This window comes from Trichoplax adhaerens, genomic scaffold (genome assembly GCF_000150275.1).
Source record: "Trichoplax adhaerens TRIADscaffold_33 genomic scaffold, whole genome shotgun sequence".
NCBI lineage: Eukaryota > Metazoa > Placozoa > Uniplacotomia > Trichoplacea > Trichoplacidae > Trichoplax > Trichoplax adhaerens.
This window is the reverse complement of record NW_002060973.1, coordinates 393,159-411,903: the sequence shown is the minus strand read 5'-3', so window position 1 is coordinate 411,903 and position 18,745 is coordinate 393,159. Positions and strand designations below refer to the sequence as shown.

At 30.1% G+C, this 18,745-nt stretch overlaps 1 protein-coding gene across 1 annotated transcript in view; it reads right to left on the bottom strand.

The window, feature by feature from the left end:
* Positions 1-14,582: 14,582 nt before the first annotated feature.
* The window catches only part of TRIADDRAFT_33361 (uncharacterized protein), a gene marked incomplete at both ends in the record, with an annotated part of 6,776 nt that continues 2,613 nt past the window's right edge, over positions 14,583-18,745 (bottom strand). The window contains one exon of the mRNA XM_002117934.1: positions 14,583-15,519. Coding sequence (XP_002117970.1) covers positions 14,583-15,519 — 937 coding nt within the window. The remainder of the gene's footprint in view (positions 15,520-18,745) is intronic.

Genomic DNA, 18,745 nt, shown 5'->3' with positions numbered 1-18,745 from the left:
CGATCTGTAATAGTCGTTGACACAAGACAATGTAAAAATCAATAGAGATTCTAAAGTTAAGATGATGAAATAGATACGGTCTAAATTTATATCCGCGATTTCTAGAATTCAATATTTACATTTGATACAGTTTAGACAGTTGCGTAAAAGTTCCATCTGCAATCTTTTCTATTTTATTTTCGTATAGATACCTAAATAAATAAAGGTAGACCTTTGTAGTGTTTATACAATATCATATTTTATGTACAGTACAATTTCAATACACTTTACTTTAATTTGTTCGATGAGTTAAACGATTAATTAAATTAAATCCATATTGCATATTGAAGGATAAGCATCACATTAAAACTATATACTGTGCGTATTATTATGAAAAGTGATTGAACGCTGATAAAGGATAACTTAGATCCGTAGCGTTATTTTAACAAGTAGTTTAGACGTAGGTAGTTGGTTATTAAATTAATAATAATTAAGCCTAAACACGTTTTCTCATAGATGAGTGGATTAAATCTTATATAGAACTAATAACTAAAATATTATTGTTATTGATAACATTAAGATTAACAGTTATATGTAAAATGACTTGCCCAAGAACTATCAATTAGCTAGTATCTATCTATCTATATATAGTAGCTTACAAGTAACGCAAATTTTGTAACCCTTGAAACATTCCAGGACTTAATGAGGTTAACGAATTTTTGTGTAACGATCTATAATAGTTGTTGACACAAGACAATGTAAAAGTCAATAGAGATTCTAAAGTTAAGATGATGAAATAGATACGGTCTAAATTTATATCCGCGATTTCTAGAATTCAATATTTACATTTGATACAGTTTAGACAGTTGCGTAAAAGTTCCATCTGCAATCTTTTCTATTTTATTTTCGTATAGATACCTAAATAAATAAAGGTAGACCTTTGTAGTGTTTATACAATACCATATTTTATGTACAGTACAATTTCAATACACTTTACTTTAATTTATTCGATTACCTACGACGATTACATTTGACATAATCTATATACATCTTCAAGAATGAGCATCAAATTACTGATTAGCAAGATTTTATTCTATCTACTGCGTGAACTGTTTATTACAAATCTGATATTGAAGTCTAGAACTTTGCAAGCCATTACTTTCATAAGATTTGAAAATGCATTTTAAGTACAGCCTTAGAAATAAGTCAAATCGAATAATTTAAAAGCAGATATTATTCTTATTTTCTGAAGTATTATGAACCTGATTGGTAAACTTAGACATAAATTTTAAATGTTCTAGATTAAAAGTCTAATGCTAAATGTATTAGATAGAAAGTACGGGTAATCTAGGATATTTCACATATTAATTGTTTATTTAACAGGACTATACTAGAGTCCACAGAAGTCCTGAAGGGAATACTTGAGTTAAATATCACCTAAAAATTGTTATATTGCAGCCCTACGAGATTATGAGTAGTCAAACCTGCTATACGCTTAAAATATCTATTTAAATGCTTGCTGATATGGTTAATAGATTAGATTTGTGATTTTGTTTCAAGCTGAAGACTTAATGTATTGACTACGAATATCAATCGATTAGGAAGTTTACCATAGAAGATATACTCCAGTATAGTAAATTGCCTAGTGACATTGTGGTATGCACTAATTTTGATTAGTTGGTAATGACAATTACAGAGTTGAAATTATATACTCAACTCATTATGCCAGTATCTATAAATCGATGCCTGTTACAACATATCTGATGTCATATCCGTAAATTGAGCTGATAAAATATCAGTAGTCAATGTGCCCTTTATAAAGACTTACAGTTTCGATAGGCTTTGCAAGCTTGCAAATGTTCCATTTTCAATTTTTTCGATGTAATTTTTATGCAAATATCTGATTGAATGAAGATAATACCTTCAATCTGCGGTATTCTAATCTAAAATCTATTAAGATTTTAGATTGTAAAGGGATTGGAGTTAGCAGCACTATTAAAGTTATCAATTTCTTAAATTCTCCATTTTAATTACTACTGATTATTATCGATAAAGTATTCGCCCTTTGATATTATATCTCGAAATAAATAATATGTTAAAGCAAATGAAATAATTAGCGAATATTTAGAATAGCCATTCAGTTATAGCCATGTTTTGTGTTAAATTTATTCAGATGAGATTAATTGAGTCTTCACGATCTTGTTCATTTGATGAATATCTTACTTACAAATTCTTCAAGCTTTTTAGCCCATAAAAGATTCTGGGAGAACTTAAAGACTTCAACATATTTTCATTCAAATACCTGCACCAATTGTGAATAATAAATAATCTAAATAGATTATCGAAATAATCAAGCAGTAGAGGATATGGGCTTTCATATAAATTAGTAAAGTTATAATTTCTTAAATTGATGCAGAGTTGTCATAAATAATTATTTCAAATTAGGAAACTTAAAAAATCTCTGCAGTGCTAATTCTTCTAGCTGGCTTTATTTCTCAAAGAGTTTCTCATAATCTAATGCATATTCCGCTGTCATAATATCATAATACTAAAGGCGAGAAAATAGAATTGGATTATGTTAAAGTACGGTGATAATGGATGTCTTACATTAAAATATTATGCTGTCACTGTATGAACCACAGTGAAGAGTAAATGACTAAATGCGGTGTTTCATATTTATATATGTCGATAACTAATAATGAGTTACAGTAAGAACTACAGTAATTATTATTTTATTATAGTAAATTATGCTGTACTATAGTAAGAGTTCTCATAAGGTAACTAATATTAATTGATTACAGTGTTATGTCTTGTAACGCTTGTGATGAATATCCTGAAGATATTCAATTATAGATGATACTATAAATAATTCTGCGTGTGGACATACTGTAGTCTAATTATCTAGAATCATTCAGTACATGTCTAAATTATGAATAATGTCTGTATTAATTTGGCTATCCAATATGAGCTAAATTTCATGAACTGTTGTGACTCATACATGATAGCTGCTGCCGAAGGGTGTTTAAGCTCGGCAGATAGTTGAATAAAAGAAGAGTTATATAGTTGTTTTAACGTAGAAGCAAAGGCGTCTAAATTCTTGTGAGGTAGTTAAGGGATGCTGAATCCCAGAGACTATAGTAATTTAGAGATTTTTTTTTAAGTTATCTTTGTCACGAAGTTGGTTTGTGACATATGCCAATTAATATTTTGCATTAAATTATTCGTATTTTGTAAAATTACGTATCGTAAACAGGGCTTTCTTAGGTTAGATTATTATAGTTAGACATGTAGATGTTTAGAAAGCTTACATACAAGTATATAGCCAGTTTGTTTGATTAAAACCCTAAATTTAGTATAAAGTGTTCACTAGTTTTTTGTAACGAAAAGTGTAATATCAATGGTGTGAATAGTTGGTTTAGATGAGAGGTGATGCTGAATTAGATTTATCTAAGAGCATATGTTTTTGTGTTTATCAACCTCTTTATTTCTAAGTTAAGACTGATATTATCGATAATGATTTGTTTATGTGTAGTCAGTGATGTATATAATGAGGATCACTTTTAGAAATAAAGTTAAAATTTTACGAACTTAGATCTCCAGATACTAATCTAATTCGAGTCCAATTTTCACATTGTGACAAAAGTTATAGTAATAATTAAAGGATATCTTGTACTAAGATATTGCAATAATTGATATTTAGCATTAAAATTTAGCGATAATGGATATTTTACGTTAAGTTCTTGTGATAATTAAATGTTACTGTAGTCTATTTGTAAATTTTTGAAAGCATACCAACATATGGTAAATAGCCAAAAAGAGAGAGAGAAAAATATATTGATTATCTTTTTTACGTATCTCCCATTACTGCGTTTGTGTACTGTAGACTTTGCTATGATAGACGATTACGGAATTGACTACTAAATTTAATGAAGTTATTTGAGTAGAAACGCCCTATATAACGGTTACTGTTAGTGTTATACAGTAGTTATAAAATACAGGTAGAGAAAGTTTGCATAGTAAGATTTCTTGTAATGCAATTACGGTTGACACAAGTCTTAATTTAGGCTTCATAAAATCGATAAATACGAATATACCGTGTGCTTGTATACTTTTACATTATTCTAATTTAGTATTCCTTCGTGTCTATGTCAACTAATCCCGCCTGTGGCATCGAACTAGTAGATACATTTATCTTAATAAAACAACTAATTATAGTCCATACGATAGTTGATGTCATTAATCAATAACGCTAACTATATATAACTTTTCTAAACAACTACATGTCTAATCAGCGTAAATTAGTCAAGGAAGGTACTATTTGCATTAAGTAATATAATGAAATACAATACAGACTCCATTTTATAATTAATCAAATGAAATTTATATAATCTACATTTTATTTTAACTCATAATTCTATTAGCATATATAAATACCATATCATCTTCTATTACTAGTTGTATATAGGGCATAACGGTATAAACTCGCTGCATTTCCTTACAATAAATATTCATTCTCACCATATCTTTATTTAATATCACCAAAACTTACAACTTTTGTAAATTATTCAAGCTTGCGAATATGTCGCCTTCGATGATTTGTATTTTATTACTTCGCAAATATCTATGGAAATTAAATTAATTCTAAATTACGATGTAAACATTTATAAGTGGTACCGAATAAGCCAATTCTAGATCCCATAATGATCTAAGTAGTAGTAGTATCAGCTATGAATGCGGTGCTTCTGATACAAATCTCTTATTTTAAAGATAATATGTAATAGAAGAATATTTTATTTTACGCTCCAATTATAAAATTTAATAATCTTTGTAAATATCCGAAGCAGAAAGAAAACCTTTAATTAGAATTAAAATTGCTAGTAAAAAGTAAGCTAGTGATTCTTATTCGATTCAGATACTTCCATAATGGTTTGACAAACGAATTGGTTCTATATTTAAGTTCACTTCTATCTAACTTACAAATATTTCAAATTTGTCAAGCCCGTAAATGTTTTAGAAGAATTTAAAACCATCAGTTGATTCCCAAACAAAGACCTACAGCGTTAATCAATTTCAAATTAATTAAAATAATTATGTAAATATACAATCTGTAAATTCAAAACAGCAATAAACTCCACGGATGCATCACTATAATTAAAATGTGATTTATTTTTTATAAAAAAAATAACTTTTATTATAGCTGATTCCTGGTTTAGTCAAAGAGTTACTTACAATGTTCGTAATATATTTAAATTTGAAAACGCTCCATCTTCAATACTTGCTATCTTGTTATTATATAAATATCTAAGTCAAGCAGTAAATGTTGCTTCAGAGATTTAGTAGAGTATATCCTTTGTCTTTAATCTATAACTTATTAAATTTAATTATTACCGGTATGTTGCACATATCTTAAGCAGTATGCTAATTTGATTTTTATAACAGATAGTACAACATTTTTGACTTACAGTGATGTCAGTTTTAAATAATGGAACAAATTGTTTTTGTATATATGTCGGATGCCTGTACCGAAAATATATCTATTTCCAGAGTTTGATGGCCGTATTTATAGGAATAATAATGAAAATTAAATTGTATACTTTGAAATATAATTACAATATTTATTGCAATGACATGATTTTATATAAAGTAAACTTTGATACAAAATTCCGACCAATGTTAAATATCTATATCGATTATTAAGCTTTATGCAGAAGAATTATTGGCATTATACGTACAATTTTGTTATGTTGACCACATTTGCCTCAAACACAGGAAAAGTGCTCATTAGGGGATTTTGACATTGCATTGTAGAAATACTTGAGCATTGGCAAGTTTGAGGACATTGTAAAGCTATTATAATTATGAGATACAGCAAGAAAAGTTAAAACTTCCAAAATGTTTTAGCTATATTTTTGCATATAACGCTTTATATACGGCATGATCTTCGTTGTGAATCAAAGTTTTCATTCTACTTAATTCAGGTTTAGTCAGGTTTAAACCCCTAAAATCAGAGTTACTTCATATTTTTTGCGCACTATTATATCTGTCAACTGACGATCTTCACTCATGTTCAGCTATACGTTATCATAAGTCGTGCAGGCATTTCAAACTATTCGAAACCATTTATTGAGCAAAAAATTCTCTTCATTGCTAGCTAGTGATTATAGCTAATACGCACGAAACAACGGAAAGCATCAGGTCACACGCAAGGCTATCTACGAGAAAGTTTTATGGTCTCAAGGAATTAAATTAATCTTAACAATAACAGATCTGTCGGTATAATATAAATCAATGCTTATTTTTAAAAGATAGATCTGCAACTTAAATTATCATTACTACAGCTTAAATTGTATCAAATATTGCGATTATTATAATGTAATTTATAATATAATAAATTTGTCATCATTGCGCTGCATATAATGTTACGAAACAGCTTTGCAACAAGATAATGTAATGTGTATAATCAGTGTGTAGATTTCCTAAACCACGTATCAGTGAATAATATCTACTCTATCAGGAAAACTTTCCCTTTACTAGCAGGCAAGATAAAGTTTAGAAGCCTCGTATATTACTGAGACATAACCGATCGTGAAAATCCAAAATTTGTAGAAAATTGGAACTTTATTAGATCTTACGAAAAGATAATGTATATACACTGCTCTACTCTAGCCGAATGCAACTACTAAATACTTCTGGAAAGAACAACTAGAATAATCTTAGTTGCCAGCTTATATACGTGCTCTTCATAGCATTGGCAACTAAAATTGGTATAGCAACATTCTACCATATTTTACACATCTTCAGATTACTACTAGTAACAACGTTCTACAGCGGACCATCGTTAATCCAATATAGTAACTACAAAAGCACTCACGAGACATAATTTCTACCAGTCAGGATACGATGAAATAACTACTGTATATCTTAATGTATAATTTATAGCTTTATTTTTACCTTCAACCCCAATAGTAACTTGGCATCCTACTATATATAGTCATCTGTACAGTAGCATAACATCTCCCACTACAGTCTATAGTCATAAGCTACTAAATACTGTATAGAAATCATGCTACCATACATCATACTAAACATAGCTAATAGTCTACAATCCTAATACTAATTTAAGTTACAAATTAAGTCAAACGCTAATCTTAAGGGTTAAGAACTAACTTTACTACACTGTAAACTGCATTTATATACGTACTCTCCTACAATATTTCAGGCATCATAGTTAATCCCACCCACCCGAGCAACGCGGGGTATTTATACTACTGTTAGATGACTTTGATTATGGGTTCATTTCAATAGGTCAGTATAAGATTCTTACAGTACTTTTTACCTCAAGATTTCTTCATGTAAAACGAATAGCTCTAAGCTAGTAATTTCTGCAGAGTACTGATTTTTAAAATATTATTCGTTATGTCGCTAAGGGTGGCCACTGGGCCTTTGAATTTTGATCTGATTTAATACTCTGATGAAAATTGAATAAACATAGAATCTTTATAGAGTTACATTTTCTTATAACGGTTGTGTTGTATATATAGGTAGTAATAGATTAAATACCATATCTTAACCATAAAGGCATAAATAAAGTGGTGTAACCTCGTGTAGCTATAAATACCGATCAACTAATAATAAAATGCGGATATCAATCTTACTCACGGAGTGAACTTATTATTGAAGAACATAACAGGTTGTTATCGACAGAGCACGCTTTGCTTGCGTACTCAAGCTATCCTTAGACACATTATAATGATTGGTATAGAGTTGACCACAGTACTAAGGACATGGTACCGAACTGTAGATATCTTACAGCACCTGCTAATCTTAACTTGGTATGTCTATCGCCGTACATTAGTTATCATAATGTGCTTTGGACCATTAACTAATCTTTATATAGCATTTCATCCGAGAATGCATTATTGAAAAGTAGTATTCTAGAAGCATATCTGTAAATATAGCAGTGCCTGGCTATTACCGGGTTATATATAATGTCGAATGGTAATACTATCAGTTAATTATTAACAAATGGGTACATTATCGTAAACCGTCAGCAATGCGACGTGAATTTGTACTAGTGTAGTCTTAATTTCGAAGACTTCCAATGAATCCAAAACTAATTTTACCTACTACTACCTAAAGAAGGCAACAGTATTCCCGAACATAGGCATCTAATTACTAATACAAAATAATCAGATTACAATATGTCCTATCACGGAATATTTCCACGATAATCTACAATCTATAATAAGTAAGTTACAATCACGTAGATATTTTTATTCTAATCTCAATAATACTGTGTATGACCCTGTAACATATACGTACACGTGTATCCTATATATTTGTGACCTATACTAGTAGATATTTTGCATCGTAAAAGTAATGAGATGATGGAATCTTAATACCCGTACTGAATCAAGAATGTTAATAAAATTGATTGTCCTGGTCGATGGTATAGTGTATTTTTCGTTGAATAAATTAGTTATATAGAAGGCACACTATGTTATTTTAAATAATGCTATTGTATCAAGTTCACATTTGACCCTGCTATTATAATTATCTATCAACTGTTATTTAAAGTTATGAGTATGATCTTGTGGCCCTATGTTCCATTAGCAGCACGACAGATTGTAGGAGTACATAGAGCTACGCTGTTGCACAACAGTTTTGAGCGCATGATCTGTCAGCATCGTGACGGAGCGTAGGACTAGTATCCTCGATTTATTATTATACAGTGGAAATGAATTGATAAATATACGAATATAGCAGTCAAAATTATTTGTTTATAGGAATACGATAATTGTAACTGCATTATTTTAAATTGTATATTATGACAAGAATACTCTGCAAAAGGATATTTCCTTATCCTGTCATCTTGTAATAGTTATAGAATATCTGCTCATATATCTGTAAATATTGCTGTCTTTGGTTAGAAAGTTAATATTAATGCACTATCTGATTTTATTAGAAAACCATAAACATTATAATAACAATAGCACACGACTAATAATTGTGGCTAAGTGAATAAAAATGTAGTATACCGTAAAATAAGGAAACTTCTCAAACTTTTAACGTAAAATACAAGACGTTCAAGTTTTTATGTCATGAATTAGCAGAAGAAATGTTTTTCTCGATAATACTGATATTAGGCATTTGGTACATGGTTTAGGGGCTCAACTTTTAGATCGTAAATTACGCTTTCCTTTTGCAAGGCTGTTTTAAAAATAATAAACTATTGGATTTACTTGAATTGATATCAAAAATAAAGAAAATCTCACCAATTCACTACCTTATCACCTTTAAGTAGGAGCGACAAATTTTACTCGTGGAATGGTGTAAAGATTAAGATTTCTTATCAGATTTACTATTTTATTAAGCTTTCCCATAGCATCCCTCGCTACTTATAATTATAGTATGTTCCTGACATACTGTAGATTTTTAGCTGTGAACATTAGATTTGATTCCAATAGAATACATTCCTACCTGACACCAGTAGTATGGAGTCAAAGAAAACATTTGACCAAAATAAGATGACGAAGAGTTTCATAATTGACCAGCTATTCGTGATAAGTTCGTAAAGCTATCTATTGCAGGTTCGTTTACTAACTGCTTTAACGCGAAGTGGATATTAAAGAAAAGGCAATAGTTTATCATAAGAAAGAACTTGTAAAATTTGTAAGGATAAATTATGCAGAAATTTATCAGCCAAAGAATTTGCATGATCTTGCGAAATTTCTAGATAATAATAATGTTATTCATAATTAAATTAATTTTAATCTAGCGGATATACTTCAATCATTATAGTATCATTTTTGACCTCAAATCCTAATTAAAGAATCAAATGAGAAACAAAGAGGCGCTGTAGTGAAAAACTAATAGAACGCTATACAATAGCTCGTTCTTATAATCGATGTTAATGATCCAGAAAAATAAAATTAAGTCAACACAATACGTGCACAGCTTTCGAATTAATTGTTATCGATATCGCAAAATAGATATTATTCCTAATTAATAATTATTATAACAGATTGAAATAACAATTTCAAACAAAATACTGTACTTTACTATCAGAATAATTTGACAAAAGATAATTGATTTACTGCCACGTATTGCAAATACTCCACAAGGTTTATAGAATCGCAGCCAGGTACGTAATAATTTCATAAACTATATAAATATTTATAAGGCAACATATGTTTTTATGACGTTTTACACTTGAAATTATTCATTTCTGAAGATAATGGTGACTCTTAATGCAATAAATTTCATAGCATAGAAAAAATGTGCATGTTATCATAAATTTTATGTAAAGTTGTAAAGTAACTTAGTATTGTGATTGTAGGCCATTAGCCATGTTTAGGTTGAAGTACGGTAGTGTGGTTTCTATATTTGTCTTATGATATATTTAGTAGCCCATAATTATAGACTGTAAGGATAAACTCTATGCTAGAGCACAGATGTTTATATACAGTAAGATGTTGAGCCACTAATAACGTTAGAGGTAGAAATAGAATTGTAAATCATGTATCAGGATATGCTTAGTTCATTTTACTTTGACTGGTAGGAATAATATCTACGAAAATACTGCAATCATTTCCATATTGGATTACTGATGGTTCGCTGTAAAATATTGTGACTAATAATAAGCTACATATGTGTAAAATATGGTAGAATGCTGTTATGATGATTCTAGCTGCGCAGGCTACTGGGAGTATAAAAACAGGAGACATTTGATTATCTGATTATTCTTTCTAAAATTCTTTCAGTAGTTATATTTGGCTAGAGTAGATTTGTGTGTGGTTAGTCTTTGTATTAGATCTAATAAAGTTCTTCTAATTTTCTACAACTTTGGAATTTTCGTGATCAGATTTTATCACAAAAGTACAAAGTTAATATGAGTTAAAGCGCCATGTGACGTAGAATAGTCGCCGTCCTCAAAAAAGGAATTACAATGATGGCTGGTATAATGAAATATTGTACATATGTTTATCGCACTGTGCACATAAAAAGCGGTAAATGACAGTCATGCATAGTTCTGTTTCTTCATATGCTAATACGAATCTTAGTTTCAGCGTAGAATATTTTAAAGGAGTATTTGATTGTCTTTTGTTTACATTTTACGGAATTGTTGATGGAGATTTGAATAACTTGATTATCTGGGCTGTTTTTGCTATTTTTCTATAGTTCTTCTTAGAAGACTAAAAGTAGCTTCTTCTCCCACAGACGGAGTCATGGTAAATAATATTTTTAAGGTTAAAAGCGGTGCTCGCGCATTTATTCCGTAGTAGAGAATGTTTTATTCTAGTAATTCAGATTCCTTTTTATGGATTGCAAACCTTAATAATAAATAGCTATTCATTATTACTCAGTATATATCGTTGATAGAAAATGTGATCCCTGAATTTAATAAAATTTCAAGCATATTTGACTTTAATATCGTATCACAAATGCTAAGCATATTTTTCAAAATATATTTACGAACTTGGCATGTAAGTGTATTACACTACAGAACATTGATTATCCCTGGCCTTAACAGTCCTGAAACAAATTTTCGTTGCTTAAATGATCCTTTTATCGAATATTTTGTGATTGTTTATATATAATCAATTTTAAATGCCTACTATTATCACTTGCTATTGGTTTATCCAAGTTCTAGCTGATTTCTTATGAAGCAATTGGAAATTAAATAAATAAAAATTGATAATTAATTAATTAATTACAAAAAATTAACAAACAGAATCTGTTTCTGTTAAATTTATAAGCTGGACCTTAAAATTCCAGAATAGGAATTACTCATTACAAGCCTGCTGACAGGCGAGTCCTTCCAACATCTGTCTTGCAATACAGCAGTAAATGCCGAAGATCTCCTCTTTCGTTGTGGGATGTCAATAAACTATTCGTCTCCTTAGGCGAAATTGATCTGAAACTTTCTTTGAAAATATACCATTTAGTGTTAAATTTGCATACGTATTAATTACTAGGTGTCGGTAAATGAACATTATAGGCCTAAGCAGTTGGCTATACCAGAATGTAAGTATCAAAAAAATGTTATTATCAACTATTACCCACCCAATTTACGATCTCTATCGAAATATGATAAGTATTTATCTACGAATATTATTTCGCAGCAAAAAAGTAAAAAGGAACCTATGCAAACTTATAGGTCAATGTTATCAAATATAGTGACTAAAAGTAAATGGTTCATAAGTATATCGGCAATTAAATTCGTATTTGTGTAACGGTACTCAATATTGCTCGCTAAAACTTTAACGCAATTGTAACACTTATTTTTACACAACTACATTCAAAATGCAAAACACTATAAAAATTTAAACTGCTCCATAAATATCGAATAAAAAAAAAAATTCTACCATATAAAAATTACAAAACAATAGCAGGTCATAATAAGGAACTTAACCTGTTACTGAAATGAAAATATCCAACTCCTTGATCTATCTAAAACCCTAATTATCACAAAATAATTGTCAAAGTTAAGACAGAATATAAAAACAATTACTGCAGGGTTATAGAACAGTCAAGTAATATTGAATTATTAACAATGAACTCGAACCAATTACGAGCCTCTTATTTGTATCTCCCATATAGTTTAAAATCAATCAATTTACCACAAAAAAAATGGCTAACAATTAGAATAAAATAAACGAATGCAACACTTATCTTCATGTGAGCAATCAATGTTGCCATTGTTTGAATCTGTTTACTTAAGATGTATTTACTTATTTATTAATGTCCTAGAATGTAAAGGGTCAAGCATCTTCACAATTATTCTATAGCTATTCACCCAGACTTGGCCTTGTATTTTGATAGGAGTATACTACCAATAGTCTGTAATGAATAATATTACTTGTGATGTAGGGTTCGATATCTCAGAGGATTGAGATTTAGTTGCCATTTACATTTAGTACACCAAAAGTTGTATAAAACTTATACTTTATTTTAAGTAGTTAAGTAAGTACAGTGAGGTAGTTACGGTAGACCAGCGTGCAAGCTGTCGTGAGTAACCTGCGAAGACTAACCAGGAAACTAACGATTTCTGAGGTGGAAAAGGGCGACGTTTATAGCTTAAAGATAGAACGCATGCAAAGAATAGGATTGTAGATTTAGATACAACATATACCATAACAGGTTACAACATATTTGATGATTGTAGCAAACAGCGAGTACTGTAATAACTAAATACAGTAGCCTATATATGAATGTGAAGTAAGCGGACTGCAGATATGTCTAAATATAAGAGCAATACAACATGTCTATATTTAAGAGTAGAATATAGTTACAGTATATTCTAAATACACTACATTAATAATCAACCTTCTTCTAAGCTACTTTAAACATAGCTATCGGTGAAATCAAATATGAGGTGCATCACTACAATGATTAAGAGCTAAATATGAATATTTATTATTATGAAATAGTATTAGAAAGGTTATAGAATAGTAAATATCATCGGTACCGAAGGAAACAGTGTTGATGATAATGCTATCGGCAAGAAATTTGGGGAATTTGCATTGAACATTAATCTAATTAATCGAAAAGAATACCCAACATGATATGAAAAAGAGAATATGATTACATTAAAGGCAACCTAATATTATTACTAAGTATGTACGAGTTACAGTCATATTGAGTGCAGAATAATAGTAAATATCATAATTAAATAAATGAAAACTTTTCCTAAGTATTATACGTCAACCATTGATAGTAGTAGTATCATTTTTGTTTAGGAACTACCAAGAATTGCTTCTTACAATGGAATTTTTACTTCTTCTATCTTGTTCATCTGGTAATAAATGAAAAATAACTTCCATTACAACAATGATTTATTTTGTTCTAGTAAGAAATAAAGGAGGATAATACCTACCTTGTACTCCTGCGTTCCTATACTGAACATTACTTAGTTGATTATGTTGCACACTGTCTTCTTCTCCGTCAATGCGATCACATGCTTGATGATTTATATCAGTCCTTATTGCTAAAATATCTTTTCTATTTTTAGCAAACTTAGTATTCCAATCATCATTCCCATCAAATGCAGGATTTATAATACCGGTATTAATTACGGCTGCATCGGTTTCTTCACTTTTCCAAGTTATTTTTTCCAGTTTATAAATCTGCAAGAAGTTACTAACATCAATCATGATGCAATTTTTTAAATTTGTATCACGAGAAGAGTCCAGATCGCCGTTGATAGCTAATACATTAGCAGCTAAGCACGAAACTGTGCTACAGTTTTTACTTCGCCGGATACTTAATAAGAAGCCTACATTATGAGCATAATATATTACAGTGACGATGGGCTGTGTAGAATGAGAACTATGTTCTTTCTTATTGACTACTTGAACAGTTTGATTGTTAGTAACTTCATTAAGGTCTTGATTGCTGTCGTCTAGTTTTTCAGGAATACGATCATCAATATCGTTAATCACAGTCTCATATTTAGAAAGCCGATTAGTACTAGTAAACTTCGATTTATTGATATTAGTTGTAAACTGATTCATAGAAGTATTTCGTGTTGCTGAATAGTACATTGAATTTCTTTTGCTCTTAGTTGTTGTTAAGCGATAAAAACAAGCCGTTCCAGTAGCCGTATAAATATATGGATTAATAGCCGAATTCAGTGGAATAGCTAAGATGACAGCAAATTGTAGAATGAATATATTTAGGGTGCCTTGTGCGATGGACATAACGGAAATAATATAAACTGGTAGCCAAGCCAATAAATCTGTTATTATGATCAGTGATATCCGAATAGCAACGGCAAAACTGCGTGATTGAGCACTACTTCGAACAGAACGCTGCGTTTTACTTACTATAGTTACTAATTTTAAATAAAGTGCTAAAGTTAAAATCCAGCATAAAAGTTGAATTACTACAAATGAAATTGTCCAACTAGCATAGAATCGATCGCTTAAATTACTTGGAGAGCAAATTGAACTTAACTGATATAGACGCCTGTCGCCGGGTTGGTTAATACTCATAAAAACTGGTATGCCTACGAAAACTCCTACTAGTAGCCATCCTAATACGAGTAATATTTTAGTCCTTTTATATCTTGTATCCGATGATGCAAAGGGATCTGAAGTAATTGTGTAACGATCGATGCCTATAAACAACATCATAAGAACTGACATTAAACTTGATGTACATATTAAAAATGATGCTATGACGCAAGTAGGACTTCTAAGCCATTCTTCAGTATTGTGAGCATAACGATCACGATATACGAAATCGCCGATTCCAATGATAATTAGATATATTGACATTAAGAAATCAGACAATGCTAAATTCGTGAAGACTAATTCAGTAGCTTTGCTCGTTTTGCGAGTTTTATCAGAACGATTATTGGCGATGACCATTATATTTCCAATGAACGCAGCGATAGCCATAATCCAAACAGCTAATTGTAAAGTCGTATGAGCAAGAATATTTTCACAACTTGAAGCAGAATCTAAATCAGGAGATGGCGAGCAGGTAGTAATCTTTGCAGGAACAATGCAGCATAAATATGCGCGAGTAGAATCTCTAACATGCCGATATTTAATCGTCCAAATGAAATAAGAAATTACAAAATGAATAGTTAATATTAACATTGATTACAAATGTTCTTGAAGTACTATAATATTTAATTGTAACAATCATATCTGTAAGAAATTAGCTTTAGGATAGTTATATGAAAGGGTAAAGTTTACTCAATTTGAGATCTTTTCATGCATCGCCGCAGAAGCGACGTTTAATTCGTGTTAATCCACCGAAGTACGATTTTATTCAAACTATTAATGCAACTCTTTCAATATTTCAATTTTAACTTATTATATAGAAGCTTTAACTGATAATTTTTTGAGATATTACTGATTTCGGTAACAAATTTGGCGAGTACTTCTAGATCAGTACCGGTAACTAACAATAATAAAATTTCGATTAAATCTACAAAATCAGATGTTTATGGTCATCTAACTTACACCGCGCCTAAGGTAGCTGAGCCATAAAATGAAACTTCCTTTAAAGCCACTAATGGATTCGATTTAATTGATCTTAGAGAGAATGAGATTAGAAATAGTACAATATTTAATCTAAGTAAACTGAATAATTTAAATTACGACAAAGTTTATTTCATACACAGTGCATCACTTAAACAGTTATCTATTTGTAATGGTTCGCATAAAATAAAGTATCCAAATGGGCCGTAGCTGATGATGAAATGGTGAGGTACGGCATTATCTCTTATGCCAAGAGCTATATCGTAGTAGCAGTGAGGCTATTAAACTACTGTAATTGTGAGTAGTTATCTCGCTCCATAAATTTTAGCGATAATAGTACTTACAGTTTCTGTAGCTTGAATAGGGTTCCAAAACATCTTGGTTTTAAAACTCGGATTTGATTGAAATCTAAATATCTGTAGTTACGTATAAACCACAGATAATTAACATATTTATAGCTACTTGGTTAAAAATCATTAAGAAACGAATACTTACATATCGAATACATAGGGTGCGATTCCTAATAAATCTGATCTTCCGCAAATATCAGTTAGCCGGTTTTTAGCGACGTCTCTGAATAATTGACGAAATTCGAAAAAATACAGACTATCATTATTTCATTTTCACAGTCTAAAAGTTTATATAGAGCAAACTTTTGCTACTTACAGTATCTTTAATGCATTAAATTGTATATTATTAGAATTCGTGAAGTTCAATATTTTGTTATTGGCCAAATGCCTACATTGGAATTTAATAGCTATTCAGTCAATACTTAGCATTTATTGCATGTCATTACGATGTTATCTAGGAAGCAATAGATAAAATAATGATAATATATATTTTATTTAAATGATGTTCTGCATCAAAAGAAATTTAACTTCAGCAAAGGTTGCATTCCTGTCAACGATACCTAAGTGAAAGAATAGCTTATAAATGAACTTACAGTTCTCGTAAATTGTGATCACTATCTCGAAATATGGCTGACGCATCCATATTTTCGATGTTGTTATTATTGAGTGTTCTGTTGCTCAATAAGGTGGAAAGGAAAATATTTTAATATGGAAGATTAAAATAAAATTTGAAATATAGACTATCATTAGCATTATAGTGCTGTATAATTATTGAAATATCAGGTACTAGCATAAGGGTGCGCTGTAATTGATGCTCTAATTTCGGCGGAAATTAGCATTTTAGGTATCTTCAACCTGTTACAGATTTCATGGCAGAAGATAAATGACACTTATTCCTATTTTGGATGTTTAATGGTATTTCAACTGATTCAGTTGATAATCTCACATTGAATTATCCAGTAAAGAAACGATGCCAATAAACTTCCGTAACAATTTTTAGGATATTATTGAAGAAAATCAAAACGTTGATATCCTTCAAAATTATAGTACTCATTGAATTTGTGAGTTACTAGCAGGCTATGAACATAAGTTGTAAATGAAAACATTCGTATATTTCTCATTAGTCTTAAAATTAACTGTGGATGATAATATGAAATTTTTACTTTTATAAGCTCGTGTATTCAAAATTGAATTAATTGTAAGAAATTTTACTGTTCAATGGTTAATAGGCTTTGTTTGTTATAAATGTATTAAAGTATTAAAATGTAATACGATGAAATAGAAAATAGAAATATTACTATCAATACATCAAAATTAAATTTGATATAATGGAAGCTAATTAAGAAATCAGATAAAAAAATGAAATACCTATAGTCCTATTCGTAGATTCTTTCAACGTTTTAGGTTAAAGAAACTATATATGATAATTGTTGCCACTTAAATTGACTTACAAGACTTTTAAAAAGCCATGAAGATGGATAAAAATATCCAAAGGAATTTTATTCAGTCCACAGTCGCTCAAGTCTCTGATCAAGTCAGTTTTGCATAAAAATAAATGATGAGATTAGTCATTCGAGGTAAGAATATTCTAGATACTGAAAAGAAGTCAAGTCCTATCGAGAAGATTTGCGCAATTATATGTAAGTTATTTGTATTATAAAAATTACGGACATATTGTTTACTTACAGCGAATAATGATGGCATCTGTAATATTCTCCGTAGTTATAGACTAATGGCGGTATGCAGCCATCGTCAATATAAAGGCCACGCATGGTTTGTTTAATGGCAGATAGTGACATTTTGTTGCTGCTAATGGACCTAAACAATGAAAAGTCGTAAGACTAGGCTTCAAGTATAGCTTAATTGCAATAAATAACTTTCACAGAATTCTTAACTAATTTTAAACATTCGTGTTAAATAAAATTTATCTGCTATTATAATAATCGCAATATCCTAGCTGTGCTCTACTTATACTAGTTAAGTTTATAATGGACAGCATCATTTAATATAAAGTACTCTCATATGGTTTATCATACTTTTTCATAAATTTAGATACGGTTCCGGTAGGATAATGTAAGACTAATTCTTATTTATTCTACGCCATACTTAAATTCTCTTTTAAATACTAAGTGGTCATTATTAGATCGATTAACAAAAGATTCACTTACAATGTTCTAAGATAAATATTCCATTTTAAAAACGATATCGGAATAGCGCTTATGTTATTCCCTGCCAATAGTCTATTTTTCAAGTACGAAAACAAGAATAAGTTTTTAAATAATTTCTGATTATACTTTATTATAATAATACGACAGAGTTCTAGACTAGGCTGAGAAAATTAGATCATCATTTAATTTTTTTTCATTGCTTACATCGCTGGAGGTAATCTTGATAGCTTAAATAAAACTTGCTCATTACTCG